A 20,237-nucleotide genomic window follows, 5' to 3' on the forward strand; every position below is an offset into this window, starting at 1 on the left:
CATCTCAACTTTTTGTTTCAATCCCTTCCTCTCTTCGAAAAGGAGACTCACAGTCCCAAATCTCGCTTGACTCGACCCAGACCGGTCTCTAAACGGGCTCATTCAGCTGGTCACCCCCTCTACCTGTGCAATTCTGTCATCACACCGGTCAATTCCACGGTCACAATGAACCCTGCTTCGTCCCGAGCCGCGGTGCGCTCGATGGCCAGCCTGACACATGCGGCCAGAGCTGCCAACCCCGCAGCCCGCAGCGTCTTGTCGGTTGCAACTCGCTCTCCGGTCTTTGCTAGCCGGGCTCTGAGCTCCAACAGCCGTCTCGGTGGACAATTCCCCCGCCTTCAGCTCCTCAACACCAACAAGCGTTCCTTCAGCACTACTCTCAGCATGGTGAGACCCCGCTGGACATCTGCGATTCTGACCGAGCTCGATGGAAACTGACCGCTGCGTGAACTGTAGTCTACTGCTCCCCGCACGGAAAGCGATGCCTTTGGCGAGATTCAGGTAAGCTAAGGGGAAAAAGAGAACTTTGATCTGAAACGCCTCGCAGGGCTGTCTGAATTGCAAAATGCTAACGGGCCGCTTTCTGTGACGATCAGGTCCCGGGCGACAAGTACTGGGGTGCCCAGACCCAGCGGTAAGCCGACATGAAAGCGGAAGCACATCGGGAGGGACCATTGAAAGAAAGAGACAGAAGAAGGCTGATATGCAAGGACTTGGACTACAGCTCGCTTGGCAACTTCGATATCAACCAGCCTCAGGATCGCATGCCTCCTCCTGTGGTCAAGGCCTTTGGTATTCTCAAGGGTGCCGCTGCTACCGTGAACATGAAGTATGGCCTTGGTGAGTCCGCATATGCTCTGAGATCAAGCAAGTCACATTGCAGCTTTTTGCAAGGCTGACAAGTCTTTCTTGTGGTTGAATAGACCCCAAGATTGGCGAGGCCATCAAGCAGGCCGCCGCCGAGGTAGCCGAGGGTAAGCTGCTGGATCACTTCCCTCTGGTTGTCTGGCAGACCGGCTCTGGTACCCAGTCCAACATGAACTCCAACGAGGTCATCTCCAACCGTGCCATCGAGATCCTTGGCGGTACCATGGGCAGCAAGAAGCCCGTTCACCCCAACGACCACGTCAACATGTCTGCCTCCTCCAACGACTCCTTCCCCACCGTCATGCACATCGCTGCTGTCCTTGAGCTTGAGAACACTCTCCTGCCCTCTCTCCAGAAGCTCCGCGACGCTCTGCAGGTCAAGGTTGAGAAGTGGGATAAGCTGATCAAGATTGGCCGTACTCACTTGCAGGATGCTACTCCCCTCACTCTTGGCCAGGAGTTCTCCGGCTACGTTGCCCAGCTGGATCGCAACATCGAACGAGTCCAGGCTTCGCTCCCTCACCTGCGCTTCCTGGCTCAGGGTGGTACCGCTGTCGGCACGGGTCTGAATACCTTCAAGGGTTTCGACGAAGCCGTCGCTGCTGAGATCAGCAAGATGACCGGCACCGAGTTCAAGACCGCCCCCAACAAGTTTGAGGTGCTCGCTGCGCACGACTCCATCGTCGAGGCCTCTGGCTCTCTCAACACCCTGGCCGGCTCCCTCTTCAAGATCGCTCAGGATGTCCGCTACCTCGGATCTGGTCCTCGTTGCGGTCTCGGCGAGCTGATCCTGCCCGAGAACGAGCCCGGCTCTTCCATCATGCCCGGCAAGGTCAACCCCACTCAGTGCGAGTCTCTGACCATGGTCTGCGCCCAGGTGATGGGTAACCACGTTGCTGCCACCATTGGTGGCATGAACGGTCAGTTCGAGCTGAACGTGTTCAAGCCCGTCATGATCCGCAACCTGCTCCACAGCGTGCGCATTCTGTCCGACGGCATGGACAGCTTCCGTGTGCACCTCGTTGAGGGTCTTGAGGCCAACGAGGACCGCATCAACTCTTTGCTCCACGAGAGGTACGTCTACATTATCCTATGCTTCCCTTGCCTCTACTCCTGCTTTATGTCGATCTACACTGTGTCCTTTGTTTTGGCTCATATACTAATCTGTCACCCTTCTTACACAGTCTGATGCTGGTGACCTGCCTTAACCCCGTCATCGGTTACGACATGGCCTCCAAAGTGGCCAAGAATGCCCACAAGAAGGGCATCACTCTCAAGGAGAGTGCCATGGAGCTGAAGGCTCTCAGTTCCGAGGAGTTTGACCAGCACGTTCGTCCCGAGCTGATGCTGGCTCCCAAGGAGAAGAAATAAGTGGTTCGCCCCAATTCGGATAATCTAGGCGCTGTATGATCCACCCTGTATTATCTTAGACAAAGCTCATGGTTGGCTTTATATTTTGAACCCTTCTAGGGTCAATTCTTACTGGGTTATTTTAATGTCCGCGGATCGAACCGTCGAGATGAGTGGCTGACTATATGTATGAACTATCGAGTATCAAAAAGAGGAATTCAAAGAGGTCCGAAAGGGTTGTATCGCAGCCCAGTGCCTAACACAAAACATAATCACCTCGCCAACATGGATACAGGTTACGGCTGGTGCTATTCATTTCTCCTGGAAAACGGTGGTACTGGTCGTCAGCAATGTTCCAACCCTCAATTGCTCTGGTCTGAAACGGAAGTAAACCAAGGATGAGAGATACCTCTGATCAATGGATCCAATTTTAGGTCGCAGTCACAGCCCCAAATGGATCAGATCTCCCTTGCGTCGACCCACTTGTCTTTGGCCCACGACTCCACGCCCCTCCTTTTGTCCTTTTGTCCTTTTGTCCTTTTGTCAGGTCCGACCGAGTCGACAAAGTCGGGTTGCGACCGCGATTGTGCGATCATTGCCAGTTTCCTCTTCAGTTGCCGAGACTCTTGCCTTCGCTTTCTCGCCCGTTGTTTATTTCTCCCACCCGACAACACGACAAGGCTACTATACTCGGTATACATGTCATAGCCACACATACGTGCACATTCTTTCCTCCACCGACGGCGCTTCGACTATCGTTCACACACATAAACTCTGTGCCTCATTCTTTCCGAAACCACCAAAACAAATCACTGAGACCACACTGCCATCAACACTGGCCGCTCTCACAACAACACCTTGGACGACAACAACATCATGACCACCCCCAGCTTCACCCCCTCAACCACCATTCCCGAACTAACCAAGTCCATCGTCAACTCCACCGTCACCCCGGTCGACATGGAAGACGATGCCCCCCTCTTCGCCTCCTCACTCATTTCGCCCGAGATCATCTCCATCCTCCCCACCGACTATACAATCCGTCCTCTGCGCCGATCGGACTACCAGCGCGGCTATCTGGACGTCCTTCGTGTCCTGACCACCGTCGGCGACATCAGCGAGGAACAATGGAACCAGCGATATGACTGGATTGCCTCTCGCAACGACGAGTACTACATGCTCGTCATCTGCGACGGACAGGATCAGATCGTCGGCACAGGCAGCCTGATTGTGGAGCGCAAATTCATTCATTCGCTCGGCATGGTGGGTCACATTGAGGATATCGCCGTGGAGAAGAACCAACAGGGCAAGAAGTTGGGATTGCGCATTATTCAGGCTTTGGACTACGTGGCCGAAAAGGTTGGCTGTTATAAGGTGCGTTGGACAAGGGCTCTACCTCATAGTCCCTGGAGAAGACATTGCGCATTTCTGCCATTTCTTTCTTTCTCTCTCACCCCTCCCTCCGGGTTCCTTTTGGTCAAGATGGATGCTGCATTAGAAACTTATTCTGACGTTGTACAGAGTATCCTCGATTGCTCCGAGGCCAACGAAGGCTTCTACGTAAAGTGCGGCTTCAAGCGGGCTGGTCTCGAGATGGCTCACTACTACTGATTCCAGGCCTTGCATATCTGTGAAAAGTCTGATGGGCAGTGTTGAGATTCCTCTTTCACTGTTCTTATCTGGAACGTTCACCTGTGAAGATTTTCTAGAGTTGGGTTCGTTGGCGTTTTTCGGTGTTTGTGGACAAATTGACAGAGAAGAACGACGCCTCTGATCTGTCGGATGTGCATTCGAGGGCTTGACCTTTGCACAGGATCACGACGGGGTTGATTCCTGGAGCGAGCGACCAAGATCGACAACTGCCGGAGAGAGCGGTCGGTGGGAAGAATTGCTCCCTTGCCCTATATCTCTTAACACCTCATGCAAAGCCACGAGGCCTTTACGCCTTTCCCCTCATCCATGACTATACGTGTACTCCCTTACATCCCGCATTCAAAGGTCGTCGTGTTGCTACTCGCCCCGCACGTTACATGGAGATGGTAGACCCGATCTCCATGCTCCAATCGCTTCTGTATAAAAACTTTACTTTTGCTCATTCTGCCCATTGCTTTGGTTCTGCGTGTCTCGACTTGTCAGACTTCAAATATCTATACTTACATCCGTTCTCTCATTGATTTGGCTGACCTGGATCCCAATGATACAAAAAACGTTGGAGGCGAGCTGCGAATGGGGTATGCTTATCCTGGGGCTGATAGAATTGATTGCTTGATGAGAATACGACTGGACTACAATGCAGTTACCCGCGAGGATCGATAGATTGGAGTTCAAACGTGATAGATCACCGTACACAATAACGCCCGAGGCAAGAATACGAATGGAATTTGTCACACGAGGCGATTTCCCTTGCACAGATAGCTCTTCATTCGATCCAGGTTCTCGTAGAAAGCAGGGGACCCGGGGCAGCGATGCAAGACATGTCGGGCTTCAAGAATGACAATGTGACAGCCACCTCGTGATCACGTCGATTCGGATGTGGTAGGCGGACATGAGAATCTACAAAGGACGACTACAGTCCCTAAAGCGAAAGAAATATATCGGAGATCATTCTTTTGTCAGCGATTTGATTTTGGGTTTGGCGTTCTGTGTTTTTTTCTTCTTGCGGAGCTGGGCTTGGTTTGCGAAATTTTTTTCGTTAGGATTCCTTTATTCCCATACTTCTGCATAATGACAAGATTCCAGAAAATCATGGGAGAGTGATGGAAAAAAAAATTTGAATTTTGGCCCGTTAGCCCCCTTCCACTTCTCATAAAAGGGGACAGCTCTTCAAAGCTCCGGGGTTGAGAAACCCCCGAAGCTCCGCAAGTTCCATCATATCGCGAAACCGTCAACACGAGTAGAAACCAATAAAAACACCGCTTGATTGCCTTCTCAGGTGAGTCCCCCAGACGCAACACAACATCGTCTTACTTCGTCGTCAGAGTCGTAATTTAGCGGGACTTGGCGGCGACCTTGGGGGCAGAACCCTTAGCACCCTGCTTGGAGACGGTGCGACCACCCTTGGCAGCGTTGGCGGCGTTCTTGGCCTTGTCGGCCTTCTTGGCGGCGCTGGCAGCGGCCTTCTTCTCCTTGGCGTCCTTGATGGCCTGCTTGCGGGCAGCCTCACGGGCCTCGGGGCGCTGAGCACGGCGCTCCTTGATCTGCTCGAGGGAAGCACCGACGATGGCACGCTGGCTCTTCACGACACGACGAGTGCGCTTCTTGGCGACCTCCTATAGAGTGGTGAATATGACCTGGTCAGTATTACATGTCGTCTCGACAATTCGTGATTGGGATTCCATGGGATCCGAAGATTGTTGATCTTGGCGCCCTCTGCCGTTCAAAGAAGATTGAAGGATCTGGCTTCTCCTCCTCTTGCGCAATCAGGGTCATGCAGTGCGATCTTCCGTCGTGCCTGTCCCCAATGAGGACGGGTAACAACTGCAGATTCGCACTCGAGTCATGACCCTCCAGCCAACAACCAAGATCATATGACCGAGGTGAATTGTAGGACGGAGAGATAAAGATTTGATAACGGACCTCAGAGATACCCTTGCGGTGCTGGCGACGGAAGAGAACGGTCCAGGCAATGCGGCGGGGGTTCTTGCGCTGGAGGAAGAGCGACTCGGACTTGCCGTTCTGGAAGCGGAAGATCTTGCTGTCGCCACGGACGTACAGCTTACCCTAAAACATCACGAAAACATGAAGCGTTAGCAGACCCATACCACCGACAATCACAATTGCCTCCCATCCCCGCTATATCAAGTTCTCGAGCGCGATCGGAGGGAAAGGTTGAAAGAACAGAGTGGAGGTACGGATCGGCAAGCGAAGAACCGCCCAGACGTTATGACCGAATCCTTTGTCGAACAATCGCAATATCGCATCATGTCATAGTCGTCCGCGTCGTCGTGTTCCAGATCCGCACCCAACTTTCTTCGTGGAAAATCGTTCCCTCATGTTTTTTTTCCCCTTTTTTCCTCCGAAATGTCGCTCGAGAACTGAATAATTGTCAACGCACCTTGCCGGGGTAGATCTTCTGGCCGCTGAAAGAGTCGTCGTAGGTACGCATCTTGACGGTGGATGCGCTGACGAGGTGTCGGTTGGCGTTGGGTAATGTTTCGAAAATCGGGGATCGCGGTGTTCTTCCTAGCTGGGTCCAATTGTGGTGCGCCTCGCTAAAGTGCGACACGTGATTTGTGCTGCCCTTTTGCGGATGAGGTGCAATCACGTGATATGACTGCGGTCCGTCCGATTCAAGGGTCAAGTCACGGGCCACCCGCTGCCGCTGGAGTGGACGGTGAGGTCACTCATGACTAATCCATCTTTCTGCACCTCAGCTCCAGTGACGGCCCCCGAGGAGTAACTGACAATGCTACGTCCAGTGCCCACACGAGGTTCAGTAAGGTATCTCCGATTTGGTACCTAGACCTACTTATTGAGGTTTACGTTCATCAAGTCAGGAATGAATGCTTCTAAACGCTTATACTTAGACATGAGTCTCTATCTTTCTGGGTTACTGAATGTATGCATGCTGATGCTCGCCGGGGCCCGAGGCCATGCACCATTCCATGACTGCCAAACTACTATACCACCTGGATGCCATTACTGGACTTGCCACTGCCCATAAATATGTTGATTGTCTCCTACCACACATGTCTGTAGCAGGTCTGTCATTCACCAAAAGCGTTTCGAATCCCTGCTCTAGCTCTTATTTGAATGATGAGCATCGCTGTCGTAAGCCTCCCGCCATCAGAATGTTGTACCAAACGCTCATAGTACATCGCAAAGTGACCCACCTTCTGGATGGGGTCCAAGTCTCGATGACTTACCTTAGGTTCGCGGAGGCAAATTGGGAGGCAGAAGATAATGAAGCGCAAGATATTCTCGCGGCTCTGGACCTACCTATCCACACAGGGGCAATCTATAGGTTTGTCTTGAGTATCGACGCCTGTACTTCCATGTTTGAGGCGGGCGGAATGTTCTACTTCTGATCTCGCATCGATCATGGATGCTCGGGTGTAGTATGGAATAATCTCGTCTCTCCGAAGGGCCTGGATGCAATCATCGAAAGAATGACCGAAAAGGGGTATCTTCTTTTGAGGATCAGGTTTGAATTCAGGGAAATTTCTCGATAAACAAACGTAGGGCCCTCGAGTTGCTGGCACTGGACCCTCATCGCCATGCGTTCCTTCTAGGTAGGTACCTACCTTCCAGTTAAGATGCCATCACTGTGACGGGGAGAGCGTCGAATACTTTTAGCTACATAGCTATCGTGGAACGAATCGAAGGATATGACGACCTGTCGGTCGATGTATTCGCCAATCATTATTGATCTCTGCATTAGATAGGTAGTAAGATTCATGTACAACTTGTCACTATGCATACAGTCATGTAAGTTTTGAAAGGGGGGGGGGGGGGGGAGGGCAAGTCATCGCTTCTTTCAGTGATCAGATATCCCCCCTGTCATAAGACCACTCGGTTCTCGAGTGCGCAAAATCTTAATCGCACTTCTTCTCAGTTGGCTTCAGCAAAGTGAGCGAATCACGAACGGAGCCATCACTGCCAATGATGTACTCCCAAGTCAGGGCAGTGGCGTTGACAACGGTAAGCTTGCTGTAGCCATAATCCTGGGTGTTCAGCACAGCGGTGATGTTCTGCACGTGCTGACCCTTGCTGAGCTCACTGTGGCTCTCCAGGTTACCGGCAGCGCCATTGATCAGATGGGTCATTGACTTTCCGGCGTTGGTGTAGAAGGTGTTGTTGTTGACCACCGAAGCAGTATCGATGGTACCGTTGGTGCCGAGAGGGAAGAGTCGCTCGTACCAGTGAATGTGGCTGTCATGTCATGGTGAGTGACTGAGGCAAATTTGAATAGTTTAATCAGCGTCATTCAAAACGTACCCAGAAATGTAAGCATCAACACCATTCTCCAGCATCAGAGACTCAAACGCATCACGCAGGTTTTTCTGGTAGCTCGCAGAGCCAGAGCTGTACATGGGACGGTGACCCATGACGATGACCCACGGGGTCTTCTTACGGTTGACACTCTCGAGATCGTCCTTCAACCATTGATATTGCTCGTAGGCCTTGGTGTCATTGACATTGCCCTCAACTTCGCCGAAGGGACCACTGTCGGTGATGTAAGTTTCCGACTGAGTGGGGTGTGTCTCATTGCCCTTGATTTCCTCAGCAAAGGACTTCTCGGGGCTCTTGGCGAAGTCAGTCTCACTGTTGATGGAGACGAAGTGAGCGAGACCATAGTCGAAGGAGTACCAGAAGTTGCCGACGCCACCAGTCTCCTGGCCAGGCATGCGGAAACGGTGCTGGTAGGCAGTGAAGTTACTATGTACGCGTTCAGCGATACTTCCGTTGAATGACCATGAAAAGGAGACATATGTCCAGATCTTACCGTTGAGAGGGAGGGCAGCTGTAGTATGTCAAAGCACTCTTGGCGGTGGTTGTGTTGGGCTCGTTCTCGTTGAGATAAGAAGTGAGGACATTGCCAGGACCGTCAAACTCGGCACAAGCAGCCTCGTGGTTACCAGGCAGGACCATGTAGGGGATCTTGGTGGTAATATCACCTACCCACTGTTGCCAGAGATCCCAGTTGCTCTCGTACAGAACACTCATGTCGCCACCCTGAGCGCCACCTTGGTTGGGGATCTCGCCCTGGGGAAGAGGCTTCTTGTACTCATCGGGAATGGGACCACTGCCGGGCAAAGCAGTGTCGGTGCCATTGTAGCAGACAGGCCAGTCATTCTCACATGGCAAAATGCCAGAGTACCAGTCATCAGCATAACTGAGGTCACCGCCGTGCCAGGCAAAGGCAGCGCCGTCCTTGACAGCCTGGACAAGGTACTTGTGGGTACCTTGGGCGTTGGTGTAACCCATATCGTTCAGCACGGCAACACTGAACGACTTGTCGTCACCGGCCTTCTGGGCGGTCTTGAAGCTCATCACTTCAGACTCGGTGGTGCCATTGGCTGCAGTGATCTGGTAGTAGTATGTGGTACCAGCCTTGAGGTGATCAAGAGAAACCTCGTGGAAGAATTGACTGCACTGGGTGATAGCCGAGACCTGGGAGCAAGGAGGGGTGCGGTCATAGCTAATCACCAGAAAAAAAGAAGAATAGAACATTGATTAGACACATATTCCTCGCGCGATCGAAGCACAACGCTGATCTCTCATGCTCGAATGAGCGTGTACTCACGTATGCGAAGTCCCTGTGGCACGCTTATCGAGCTTGTGAGGCTGTTTGCCCCATTTAATCTCGGGAGCGCGACCCAGGCCAAACGGTGTTTGGTAGTGAATGTTCACACCGCGAGGCAGGTAGGACAGCGAGATCACATTGATATTGTTGGTCGGGTTGGCGCAGGCCGGCTTGACCGCGGGAGGCTCGACGAGACGAGGGAAACCCTTGCCATTGCCGTTCACGCTGGAGTCCACCCAGTCACCGACTGGAACAGCAGGGCCCTTGTATGGGTATGTCGTGTCGACTGTAGGACGGGCATTGACGGCTGCGGTCAACGCCAACAGGACAGAAGCAGTGGTGGCCTTCATGATGCCGAGGATCGAGAATCACCCAGAAAAATTTGCAAGGTCGACTGATTGGCAAGTCGCATGAACGCGACGCAGCCGGGCTTTTTATCTCGAGCTGAGCTCCAGAAGCATCGATCGATTACATTGCAGCCATGACGATCCGGCTTTGCGGAGAAATCCTGCACTTGCCCACCGATAAGCGACCCTTTTTGTGTGCCAATTGGACCCACGTGCATACGCACTTTGGCGCGATTGGCATCGGAATGGTCGTATCTCGGCAAGGCTAAACTTAAGCGGCGATAGTGTCGAAGACCTGCATGAGGTATCTTGCCCTGATCAGTTGTGGTGTCAACAATGCGGCCTGCCCTGTCCAAAGTCCCGATTCTCCAACCCACCCGAGTCCTTCCATCCACGCTAAGCCAGGAGAAGCAACGCCAAGCCGCGCTACCGCCGGACTCCGCACAGACCCGACCCGTCCGCCACCACATGGGCTAATCTTTGTCTGTTGATTGGCGGACGTATCTATGAGGCTGGAGCTTGAATTGTGAGTCGATTCTCTGGACTTTCCCCCCAGCTAACGTTAGTACTCAAGTCCTCAATTAGGTTACTACTAGTTAGTTAAGTTAGTTAACTACAACCGAAAACTAAGTTTGCCAACGGTTCGGTTTAATCTCCGTCTATTACGAACTGCCAATGCTGCGCGAGAGAGAGCACTCGGTCGTTTAATGTCGGACCGGGTGCGACGGAATACGGAAAAGCCAAGCGCAGGCCAAGAGCCCTGCCCATGTCAACAATGGCGATTGCTCGATGATCTAGCGGTGACAAAACAGTGCCTGGCAGCTTACCTGGGTCGGTGCCTCCTTTTGCCAACGTCGATTGCATACTTGGCAAGTTGGCACCCCTGTACCCTTGTACCTAAACTCTACGTATTTGACAGTTTGCATCCCTGTACCCTTATGCCTAAACTTCACGGGGATCTTTGCAGGGCCAGACCAGGTCGCCAGCGCCGTCAGCCTCAAGCCAACTAGTGAGGTCATTTGGAGTCCCTCGATTCAAACAAGCATTTTGCAGCCGGCGAGCGAAAAACCGCGTGTCGGAATCCATTGGTCCACATGAGTGCTCCATGATCCTGGCTGCGCAACCAAGGCATAGTGAGCTTATAGGGTAAAGCTTTGCGCCGTGTAGCTCGGCTGCGGCTGCGGGAGCAGGTAATAGAAGACCTCCAACTGAGTTTTCCTTGGATACGTAATTTGCGAGCTCATAACAAAGCTTCAAATACACTTTTCAGCTAGCACAGGGCGAGACCGTACTCGAACTCCCTGCGTTCCCATGACTGTCTTCCATTCAAACTGCGCATGTTGCCACGAGTGTCATTGATTGGCAGTCGGTTGGATCATATGTGCTACGCCTACCGCAGCGTAAAGCATCAGACGCAGTCCCAGGTAAAGCATCCCCAGGTTTCGCCCTCTGTTCCCTGTCAAGGCTCCAAGAACACCGAGCTATCAATTGAAAGTAGTAGGACAAATTGCAGGTGTTTTCAGTGGACGACACGGATCTGGCTACCGCATCCATCTACCTCGGCTTCCACTTGCCGCTAAACTGGACATAGTTCATGACTTCATGCTGATTTCATTTGTGGTCCTGACCTAATTGTGCTAGAAAGCTATGAAGAAGATCGAAATGGATTCCCGCCAGCGAGATACGTCGACGTGAATTTACACCAACTGAGTCCTTACTTATTGATCGAATGTGAGATGATAAATAGGCCTGCCTCGTCTTGAGCCTTACGCATGAGACAAACCATGTATCACTCTTGTGTTTGCTATTTTTCTTATTCAAGTTCACGAAGAAGAGCTCGTAGGCGTTTCTGATAGGTATTGTTTACTGTTCACAGTGAAAACGACGGTAATAGAAGGGCTCTCACTGAATCTTAGTAATATATCAGCATTGTATACTGAGTAGCCATTAGCCTTGTGACTCGACCAAATTGCGTGAAATGCATGAGCCACGAGTGCGTTGGATATGTGTAATATGAGTGAGGTTCAAGGGAAGAAAGAAACAGGGCAATGACGATACTCATAAGACAGAGAGCCATAAGAAGCCTTACCGCATAGGTAAATTGCGAGGTCAGTTGCGGGAGCTATGGAGAAGCGAGAAACATATGCGAGAAGAAGCCTGCACCTACATCAATGATAGCCATGTACAATGTACGGTATTTTGCTTAATTCTGGTATGTAAGAACATTGTCACATAACCACAGTACTCAGGATCAAGTACAGAAGCACCGTGGTGTGTAATATCAAGGCATCTGGAATAGCTGAATTGTAGGTGTTTTGTTTTGCTATGACAACAGACCCTGTGTCGCGGTAGCAGATAACTTCCAAAGCTTTCACGAAGTCAATGATCTTGCAGCATACGTAGTATTATGAAATCTTGAGACTTCCAAGAGTCAATCATATTTGTGCTGGTCTTAAAATAAATCGTGTCTCTATATTGGCTCATGCTCTTGAATTTCCTCGATCGATTCTGGTGACTCGTGGTGCCCTTGTTATGAGCAGCGAAAGCTCCGCCAAAACTGGCGCTAGAAACGTGGCACAAAATTCTGCAACAAGTAAAGAATCAAGTTTTCACTCGGACTTTACTCGACTTTTGTCAACTAAAGGTAGGTTGACTAAGAGCATTCTATCGAGCAAAATGGGGATTTCGCCGGGCCAATCTGGGCTCAATGACGATAGTCTCGATTGTAACGGATCAACAATCTTCCGCAGACACGGGAAAAAAGCCGCGCCTGAGATCATCGGCCTTTCCAGAGAGCAGGAAAGCCATCAACAACAAGGAGCCAAACGTGAGCGAAGGAGAGCCATGCTCTCACCGTTGAAGCCGTGTGCTCCGTCAGCATCCCTGTTGCGGTTTCTTCGCGTTCAGTCTGGTCTTGTCAACATTGGTGTTCAATGCGTGCGACCGAGAATACGATCACCCATAAATCCAAAGGCACTGACGTCGTTTTCTCGGAGAGCTTCTAATTTGGCACATAAGAACCTTTGTCCAAATCGCCGCGCGACTCTACCCTTGTCGACACCGATTCCGATTGCGCAACATGCTATACCCACACTGTCAGCAAAACTCAACCCCTCTCAGTCTCCCGCGGGGACCAGATCTGTCTCTACCAACCGCCGTCCGTTGCTCCGAAGACTGCTGGACCTCAGACGAGGCAAGGTTGTCGATCCCAAGAATCACCGCAACAACAACCAGGCAGTGACGGATGAAGGCACGGAACTCTTCAATCTTGGTCGGGGGCTTGCAGCCAAAGCCTCGAATGAATTACGACTCCGGTGCACGGAATTCGACAAAAGTGGAAATGTCACCTTGGTCAACGGAGAATTTCGCAAGTCAGAACTGATTGCCAAGGTATGCGCTTCTTCCGTCAGATCCGCATTTATCTTCGTGTGTGCTTATCACGTCAATAGTACGGCCTTCTTCCGCGCGATCTCCGAAAGATCGATTCCTCAACACTCCCCCATATTCTTGTCCGACCGAGCGCCATCCTGATCAATCTCTTACATCTGAGGGTACTCATCAAGGCAGACCGCGTGCTTGTCTTCGATGCATATGGCTCCACGGACTCATATATGCAATCATTATTTATCTATGACCTAGAAGGAAAATTACGTCAGAAACAGTCTCAAGTCGCGCCGGCAGGACAGGCGCTACCGTATGAGTTTCGCGCTCTGGAAGCTGTTCTCATCAGTGTCACAACCGGGCTGGAAGAAGAGTTCAATGGCGTAAGAGAGCCGGTCGTTCGGGTACTGCGGGCGTTGGAAGAGGACATTGACCGAGACAAGCTTCGACATCTCTTGATCTACTCGAAGAAGCTGGGTACCTTTGAGCAAAAGGCTCGCCTGGTGCGAGATGCCATCGATGATCTGCTTGAAGCAGATGACGACTTGGCCGCCATGTATCTCACCGAGCGGGCGACCGGGAAGGAACGAGAAGATGACAACCACCAGGAGGTAGAGATGCTTCTCGAATCGTACCACAAGGTCTGCGACGAAATCGTCCAGTCCAGTGGCAATCTTGTTACGAATATCAGAAACACCGAGGAAGTGTAAGTGGTTTATCTTTGCTTTCATGTCTTTCGCGTCTATTGGTCTAACTTAATGATGTAGGGTGAAAGCAATCCTCGACGCCAACCGAAATTCTCTCATGCTCCTTGATCTGAAATTTAGTATCGGAACACTTGGTCTCGCCACAGGCACACTCTTCTCCGCCCTTTACGGAATGAACTTGAAAAACTTCATTGAAGAATCTGACTTTGGATTCGGCGGAGTTTCCGTCATCTGCTTCGTCCTGACCGGTGTTGTTTGCGTGTACGGGCTCGCCAAGTTGCGCAAGCTGCAGCGCGTCCGCATGTGGGGCGAGTCTGGGGTTGGGGGAGACTCATTGGCACAAATTGCCCCAAGACAGGGTCTGCTCAATCGTCATCGCAACTGGCGTGCAGACTCGATCGAGCCTGTCTGGGGTAGCTTGCCAGGTGAAGCTCGATCGGAACGTATCCGACGACTCCGAGAGAATGCTGCCGTTGCCGCCGCGGCTTCTGCCGCATCCGCATCACGACCCTCCAACATTGGTACTTCCTCTTCGTCCTCTACTGCATCCGAGGCTTCTGGCCTTGGAAGCAAGCAGAACTCTCAACACAAAACTCTTGGCGACAAGAGTCCTGACTCCGCTGCTGATACCGACATGAACGGCAAGGTTTCCGCCTAATTGATGACCCTCCTCTTCTTCGACCTTTTTGAGTGCACTTCTGCGTACTACTAGCCCGACCTGTGCTGTATAATTCCGTTGAGCCCCCATTTTTTCTAATTTGGGTTATGTATAACATGGCGTTTCGATTTTGGCAAGCTGCGTGATGAAAGACTGATAGACTGGAGGCTTTGACCTTGGATGTGGTCACAAGCCTTTTCTGTACGATATGTTGTCAATCTTCTCTCAGCGTGTATATGGCCCACATCTTTTGATCAATACCAATAGGGAAGTCCTAGATTGTCCAATACCACTGAATTTGCGCATAGTAAATCAGAAATCACGAAAAGACACACCAGTCTGGCGAAGAAGGACGCTTTCCAATTATCCCTTCAGCTCGGAGGTGCTGGTGTTTGCGCTTGGTGAATCTGTATTTATCGAGTATATATGTAGGTACATGATACATTACGATAACTAGGTATCTGGTTGATATCGAGTCGTTTGCATATCTGATCCAAACTTATTGCCCCGACAAGGGAGGTACTTGTCTGGTGGGCTCAGGCCAAATGGATTAAAGGACGATTCAATTCGCTTTGACTTGGAGGGCGCTGAGATGGAAGGAGAGACATCGTCATTGTTCGTATCTGAAGATTGATTCGTATCGAAAGAAGTCTCGCGATCTTTACATGATCGAAATCGTATTGGTACAAGAATCAATAGTCCATTCATTCCCGGCCGAGATCAACCTCCATCTTTGGGGGGAAAAATAGCAAACAAGGCGGCGCTTAAGCATTTTTTTTCATCGTGTCATCATAACTTCATCCGTCCACCCGTCTGATACCACTTTGATCCACCGCTCACAGCTCATCCTTGTTCATGACTGCTCTGAGACGGAACATGGCAACGCCGTGGGACTTGACGTGAGCCTTGACGGTACCACCGGCCTTGACGGTGCTGACCTTCTTACCCATCAACGCGGACGATGTGGGCAGAGGGACCTGAGCGTAGACCTTGCTCGCACCGCCTTGAGCAGTCATGTTGATGGGGCGAGTCGCGTTGGCATTGTGGTTGATAATGGCGTTGGCGGTGTCGTTGCTCATGCGACCAGCCCAGAGGTCATACACGTCCCACTCGTACTTCAGTTGAGGGGCGGTTCCCTCGGCGCCGCTCAGCCAGAAGATGTCGGTCAGGGTGGCGTTCATGTCGAGGGCCTTGCTTCCGCTGTTCAGGAGGAGCACGACCTGGTCGTTGCCGCCGAGGGGTCCGCTGTACATTTGGATCTCGCCGCCATCGACGTAGTATCGCCAGATGCGGACGGCGCTTGAGCCCTTGGGATCCTGGGAGACGGCGAGAACAGCGGTGTTTTGCAGGATGGAGAGCGTGGTGCCGTCGATCTTGGTCATGACGTTGGTCATGAGCAAGGGCGACTTGAGAGCGGCCCAGAGACTGAAGTGGGAGATGGCCTCGTCCTCGGTGAGACCTCCATTGCCAACCTCTGTAAAGTCAAGGATTAGTCAAAATGTAAGGAGAACAATCTGGGGGAAATGCTTGGCAATTGTCAGAGAACTACTAGGTAGAAACTTACGGAGCATGTCCAGATCATTCCAGGCACCGGGGTAGGCCTTCTGTGCAAAGAAGACAGCCTTGTTAAGCGTGTTCATGACCGAACAGTGATATCCGGGAAGCTTGCAGTCCAAGCCTTCATGCTCTGCACAAGGGCAGTTGACGTCCTCTCGGTCCCAGACATTGGTCAAATCACCGCCCATACGCCAGGAGTTGGCCATGGTAGGAGCAAAGTTCCATGGTCCGTCCACGCCCCAGTTGCACAGGGAGTAAAGAATTGGACGCCCGGTCTCGTTTAGAGCCTTGCCCATCGCGTTGTACCGGTCGTAGGACAGCTTCGGAGTGCCTTCCTCACCCAAGTTGAAGCAGTTATCGTACTTGAGGTAGTCGACCTGTCAAATATGCAGTCAGTATCGTAGACCAGTAGATCTCGACGTGAGAGAATTTTGATTCTTTGGGAAACGTGAGTTACTCACACCCCAGCTTGCCCAAACCTCGGCGTCCTTCTTCTCGTAGCCCAATGATCCGGCATAGTGAGCACAGGTCATAGTACCTGCGCTGGAATAGATACCGATCTTCAGTCCCATATCGTGGATCTTGTTGGCAACGTCCGCGATACCGTTGGGAAACTTGCTCTTGTCGGGTACCAGGTATCCAGAAGAGTTACGACCGGAAGACCAGCAATCATCCAGAACGACGTAATTGTAACCCAAGTCCTTGAACCCTAGATCGACAATACGCTTGGCCGCGTCCAGAATCACTGTTTCGTTCATGCTACAAGCGAACGAATTCCAGGTGTTCTAATTACATACCCAATTAGCATCTCGTCTCCCAAAATAGCCTGAAATCATCCAAACTTGTCCAACACTTACCCATCCTAACTGAGGTGTGACCGCAAGTCCATTGTCCAATGCTGCCGCAAGCCCTACGGCCAGGAAAAGCGGAACCACACGCATGACGGAGGCTTCAAGGGGAAATTGATGAAGGTGGATAATCGAGTGTCAAGCCAGGACGTCAAGGCCGGATAAGAAACGAGAGGGTTCAGCTGTCTAGAGAAAAGTTCCAAGCCCGGATAACTGATCAACACGGGATTTTATAGTTCGAGGAATCCCCGCCGGAGGCAAAGTCTAGAAAAGCGGGCGGGGTATAAAACCGGGATAACATCGGCACCAGGTACAGAGCAAGTTCCTGGAGTTGCGGAGTATGTAAGGCTGTGGTGCTGAACTAGTTCATTTTGGAGCAGAAGGGACTGACGTCGTGGCCGGCCTTGACGGAACTCTTCCTCTTTTTGTCGCGACCACTTTGGCTTCATCCCTTGGCTCATTCCTGCGGGTGGCTGGGTGGCTGATTGGGGCGTAGTTCCCATTGGATTCTCCACACTTTGCTCTCCCCGCACAAGAGTTGAATCGGCGGGGTTCGACAAAGGCACCAGCGACTGAAATGATCGGAAGTGAAGGGTCCCACGAGTCGGGTCAATCTATGGGCGCCTCTGGCTTCGATGTGATGATTTATCAGCCAATGCAATGACTACTACTTCCCGTCCGGGAGAGAGCCCGCGCGGATGATATCGTCAAGTTCGAGAATCAGGCCGAGGGTTCAAGCAGTCTGCCCGCCAAGGTAGCAGATGTTGACTGAAGAAGGTTAAATCCCCGAGATTCTACCGCCGCTATGGCTCAATCCACCTAAGATCAGCCTCGGTCCCAACTTACCTTGCCAACGAGCCGATCGTCTCACGAATCAAGTTGGGATATCGTGATGGATAGATTTTCCAGTGTCTTTGCGGAGACCCCGCGCGCGCTCAATCCAAGTTTGCGCCGCAACCCCAAGTCCACCCTCTCGGGAACATTCTCGGTCAATGGTTTCCGCAATAGCTTGTTCAACGGTCGAAGCGCATCCTGCTCGGCCCCCTGGCACATCAGCATTTCCGACAATGCCGGAGGTATCATGCTGTCTCCACTTCGCGGTCACAGCTCGTCGACCTCCAACAATCCCGATATTTCTGGTGCTGGGGATACGCAACAGCGTCCTTTCCACCTCATAGCCAGCCTCTTCGGCGACAGACATGGTCTTGGCCGTGAGAAGGCCGTACATGGAGGTCCACATACCCTGTTCAGTCTTCTCGGCTTGTTTAGCAGCACGCAATGCATTTAAATCCCCCGATGCAGACTGAGGGTTCTGGTCGTTGTCCGCCGTGTCTGCGCTTACCGAAGGTCCCGTCGAAGCTTTCGGCTTCGAGCCTTTGGGTTGCGGGTAGCGATATCGGGCCCCCGACAGTGCATGCGAACAGCACGGAATGGCCAGAAAGGGAAGAGGAGATTCTGGACAGGCCAGGGCGGCGATGAGTGGGGTCCACACGGTCAGCTCGTCGGCATGGTTCGAAATGATAAAGGTGTCACGCGCAAAGTCGCCAGTCGTGATTTCCATTCCAAGATCGGGATGACCCATTACATCTGCAAATGGTTTTGGAAGCAGAATCTTTTCCGAGAGTCGTTCTTGCACCCACGGTGGATAAATGCTCCAGGACTTGCGCGCGCGTGCATCGAACCCGCAGCCCGAATAACCCTCCATCAGAAGCACATAGACTAATACGCCGTTTCCGCAGGCCATATCTACGAATCCAGGAAACTGGGCACGCATGCCTGAGCCCTGCGAGCCCTCGTTGATCGGTTCGACGCCGTACATCAAGCGCCACAGCTCAATGAGAAATGCAGTGATGGCCAAATCCTCGTAGACGTGCTTGCTGGGCTCGGTACTTTCGACCCATCTCTGCATGAGGTCCGCCGCGTAAAGGCTCTTCAAGCGCGCGTAGGTGTTCTGGGTCAAGTGACGCGGCACCAGATTGTCCTTGGTGGAGTTTGCTTGACTCGATCTCTCTGGAGACGGCTTTTGTTGACCACCTCGCGTGAGGCGTACATAGAAATTGAGGAGGGTGTGCAATGTGCGCTCCAACCGATCAGGGAAGTCCTGAGTAAATGGCAGGAAATGTACAGACATGATGCCACTAGAATTGCCTCCATTAGGCAGATCTTCACAATCATATAAAGTGGCAAGGCCTTTCAGAAGCGGGTGGTAGAATGGAACCTGCTCTGGAGATTCGACATGCGGAAGAAACATGGTCAACACCCGTTGCCGCTGCCGTGGTTGGCACTGCGCAGTATCTGACTGAGCTTCGTTCTCAGCAGCGACTATTGACTCAATCGACCGGTAGAAATGGCACGTTTGTTCAAGAGGCTTGTCAATCTCCTGGTTTCGAGGGATCAATCTTCGCACCACGGTCCTGATCAAGTCAAAGCCTGCGACTGCTGGCGCAGGTTTCGCCTCGACCTGAGTCTGTGCGGATTCCCCTACTTGCTCGGCAGATATACCAGTGCCAGCAAGCTCTTCATCCTGCTCTGGCGTTCGAAGCAATCCCTGGCTATCGAATAGAATGTCTGCGCGGAACAAGTGACTGGACGTGATATTCGGATTGGCCATGAGGAAAACGGCAGTTTCATAGAAATTCTCCTCCGAGAAGGTCAGGCCTTCTTCCTTGAGATCCGCGGATGTAAGCCAGTCATTGGTGCCGTCGATCTGAAAACTCGCGTGGCTCGAGATGGTGGTCTCCTTGAGCGGTATGCCAGAAAGCTTGCTCAGATCACGCACGTTTTTTCTATTTGGCATGACTGTAGAGGTGTGAAGGAGGAATGGAATGGTGTGTGCTGGGAGGATCTTGGCTGATTCTTGAACATGTTTTGTAATGCTCAGATCATAGGGGGTCAGCAGATTTGTCAGGGGCCAGTTTTGACTACCTTATACTTCAATTCTGGAAGATCAAAATAGTCCGGTCTTGGTCGAGTATTGATCAAATGCGCCTGATTTCCTTTGGTTTACGCCAGGCATCAACGAGCGTCACAGAAGGTCACGTGAACCTATCCGGCACCACTGTAAAAGTGTAAATACTAAATGGTTGGTCTTCTCCGATACATGGATATTTGTCAAGAGCAATGATTGATATTGATCCTGCGAGCTAAATTGATGCTATGATGGCGTGACAGTGCTCCAGGTTAACTGGTCATTCGGGGACTGTCAGTGTAGAGTGTCGAGTGTCGAGTAGAGTAGACTGGGCCAGATTATTGTCATGACTCGGGTGTATGCCTCTC

At 51.8% G+C, this 20,237-nt stretch overlaps 7 protein-coding genes across 7 annotated transcripts; 3 read left to right on the forward strand and 4 right to left on the reverse strand.

Moving 5' to 3' along the window:
• Positions 1 to 165: 165 nt before the first annotated feature.
• On the forward strand, positions 166 to 2,238 carry N7539_004766 (class II fumarate hydratase; the record flags this gene model as incomplete). The annotated part of the gene is made up of 6 exons (XM_056934368.1): positions 166 to 387; positions 457 to 501; positions 597 to 634; positions 725 to 840; positions 924 to 1,941; positions 2,052 to 2,238. The coding sequence occupies 6 exons, from the start codon at positions 166 to 168 to the stop codon at positions 2,236 to 2,238; spliced, it is 1,626 nt and encodes a 541-aa protein (XP_056789562.1).
• Positions 2,239 to 3,093: 855 nt separating this feature from the next.
• gup1 (glucosamine 6-phosphate N-acetyltransferase) lies at positions 3,094 to 3,828 on the forward strand (the record flags this gene model as incomplete). Its single annotated transcript, XM_056934369.1, has 2 exons — positions 3,094 to 3,591; positions 3,739 to 3,828. The coding sequence occupies 2 exons, from the start codon at positions 3,094 to 3,096 to the stop codon at positions 3,826 to 3,828; spliced, it is 588 nt and encodes a 195-aa protein (XP_056789563.1).
• Positions 3,829 to 5,204: 1,376 nt separating this feature from the next.
• Positions 5,205 to 6,538, reverse strand: N7539_004768 (60S ribosomal eL24 domain-containing protein; the record flags this gene model as incomplete). The annotated part of the gene is made up of 3 exons (XM_056934370.1): positions 5,205 to 5,486; positions 5,794 to 5,937; positions 6,272 to 6,538. Coding segments are annotated over 3 exons (693 nt in total), but the record flags the coding sequence as incomplete, so codon positions are not given.
• Positions 6,539 to 7,751: 1,213 nt separating this feature from the next.
• On the reverse strand, positions 7,752 to 9,813 carry N7539_004769 (purple acid phosphatase family protein; the record flags this gene model as incomplete). The annotated part of the gene is made up of 4 exons (XM_056934371.1): positions 7,752 to 8,088; positions 8,155 to 8,595; positions 8,663 to 9,358; positions 9,464 to 9,813. 4 exons carry the CDS (start codon positions 9,811 to 9,813, stop codon positions 7,752 to 7,754), a joined length of 1,824 nt encoding a protein of 607 aa, XP_056789565.1.
• A 2,673-nt stretch (positions 9,814 to 12,486) lies between these two features.
• Positions 12,487 to 14,556, forward strand: N7539_004770 (CorA family magnesium transporter; the record flags this gene model as incomplete). The annotated part of the gene is made up of 3 exons (XM_056934372.1): positions 12,487 to 13,200; positions 13,260 to 13,897; positions 13,959 to 14,556. The coding sequence occupies 3 exons, from the start codon at positions 12,487 to 12,489 to the stop codon at positions 14,554 to 14,556; spliced, it is 1,950 nt and encodes a 649-aa protein (XP_056789566.1).
• An 836-nt stretch (positions 14,557 to 15,392) lies between these two features.
• N7539_004771 (glycoside hydrolase family 27 protein) lies at positions 15,393 to 17,054 on the reverse strand (the record flags this gene model as incomplete). The annotated part of the gene is made up of 4 exons (XM_056934373.1): positions 15,393 to 16,030; positions 16,121 to 16,490; positions 16,575 to 16,898; positions 16,971 to 17,054. The coding sequence occupies 4 exons, from the start codon at positions 17,052 to 17,054 to the stop codon at positions 15,393 to 15,395; spliced, it is 1,416 nt and encodes a 471-aa protein (XP_056789567.1).
• A 781-nt stretch (positions 17,055 to 17,835) lies between these two features.
• Positions 17,836 to 19,758, reverse strand: trm44 (tRNA (uracil) methyltransferase; the record flags this gene model as incomplete). The annotated part of the gene is made up of 1 exon (XM_056934374.1): positions 17,836 to 19,758. One exon carries the CDS (start codon positions 19,756 to 19,758, stop codon positions 17,836 to 17,838), a length of 1,923 nt encoding a protein of 640 aa, XP_056789568.1.
• Between the last annotated feature and the right edge of the window lie 479 nt (positions 19,759 to 20,237).

This window comes from Penicillium diatomitis, assembly GCF_028827545.1.
Source record: "Penicillium diatomitis strain IBT 30728 chromosome Unknown utg000005l_segment0_segment0, whole genome shotgun sequence".
Classification (NCBI taxonomy): domain Eukaryota; kingdom Fungi; phylum Ascomycota; class Eurotiomycetes; order Eurotiales; family Aspergillaceae; genus Penicillium; species Penicillium diatomitis.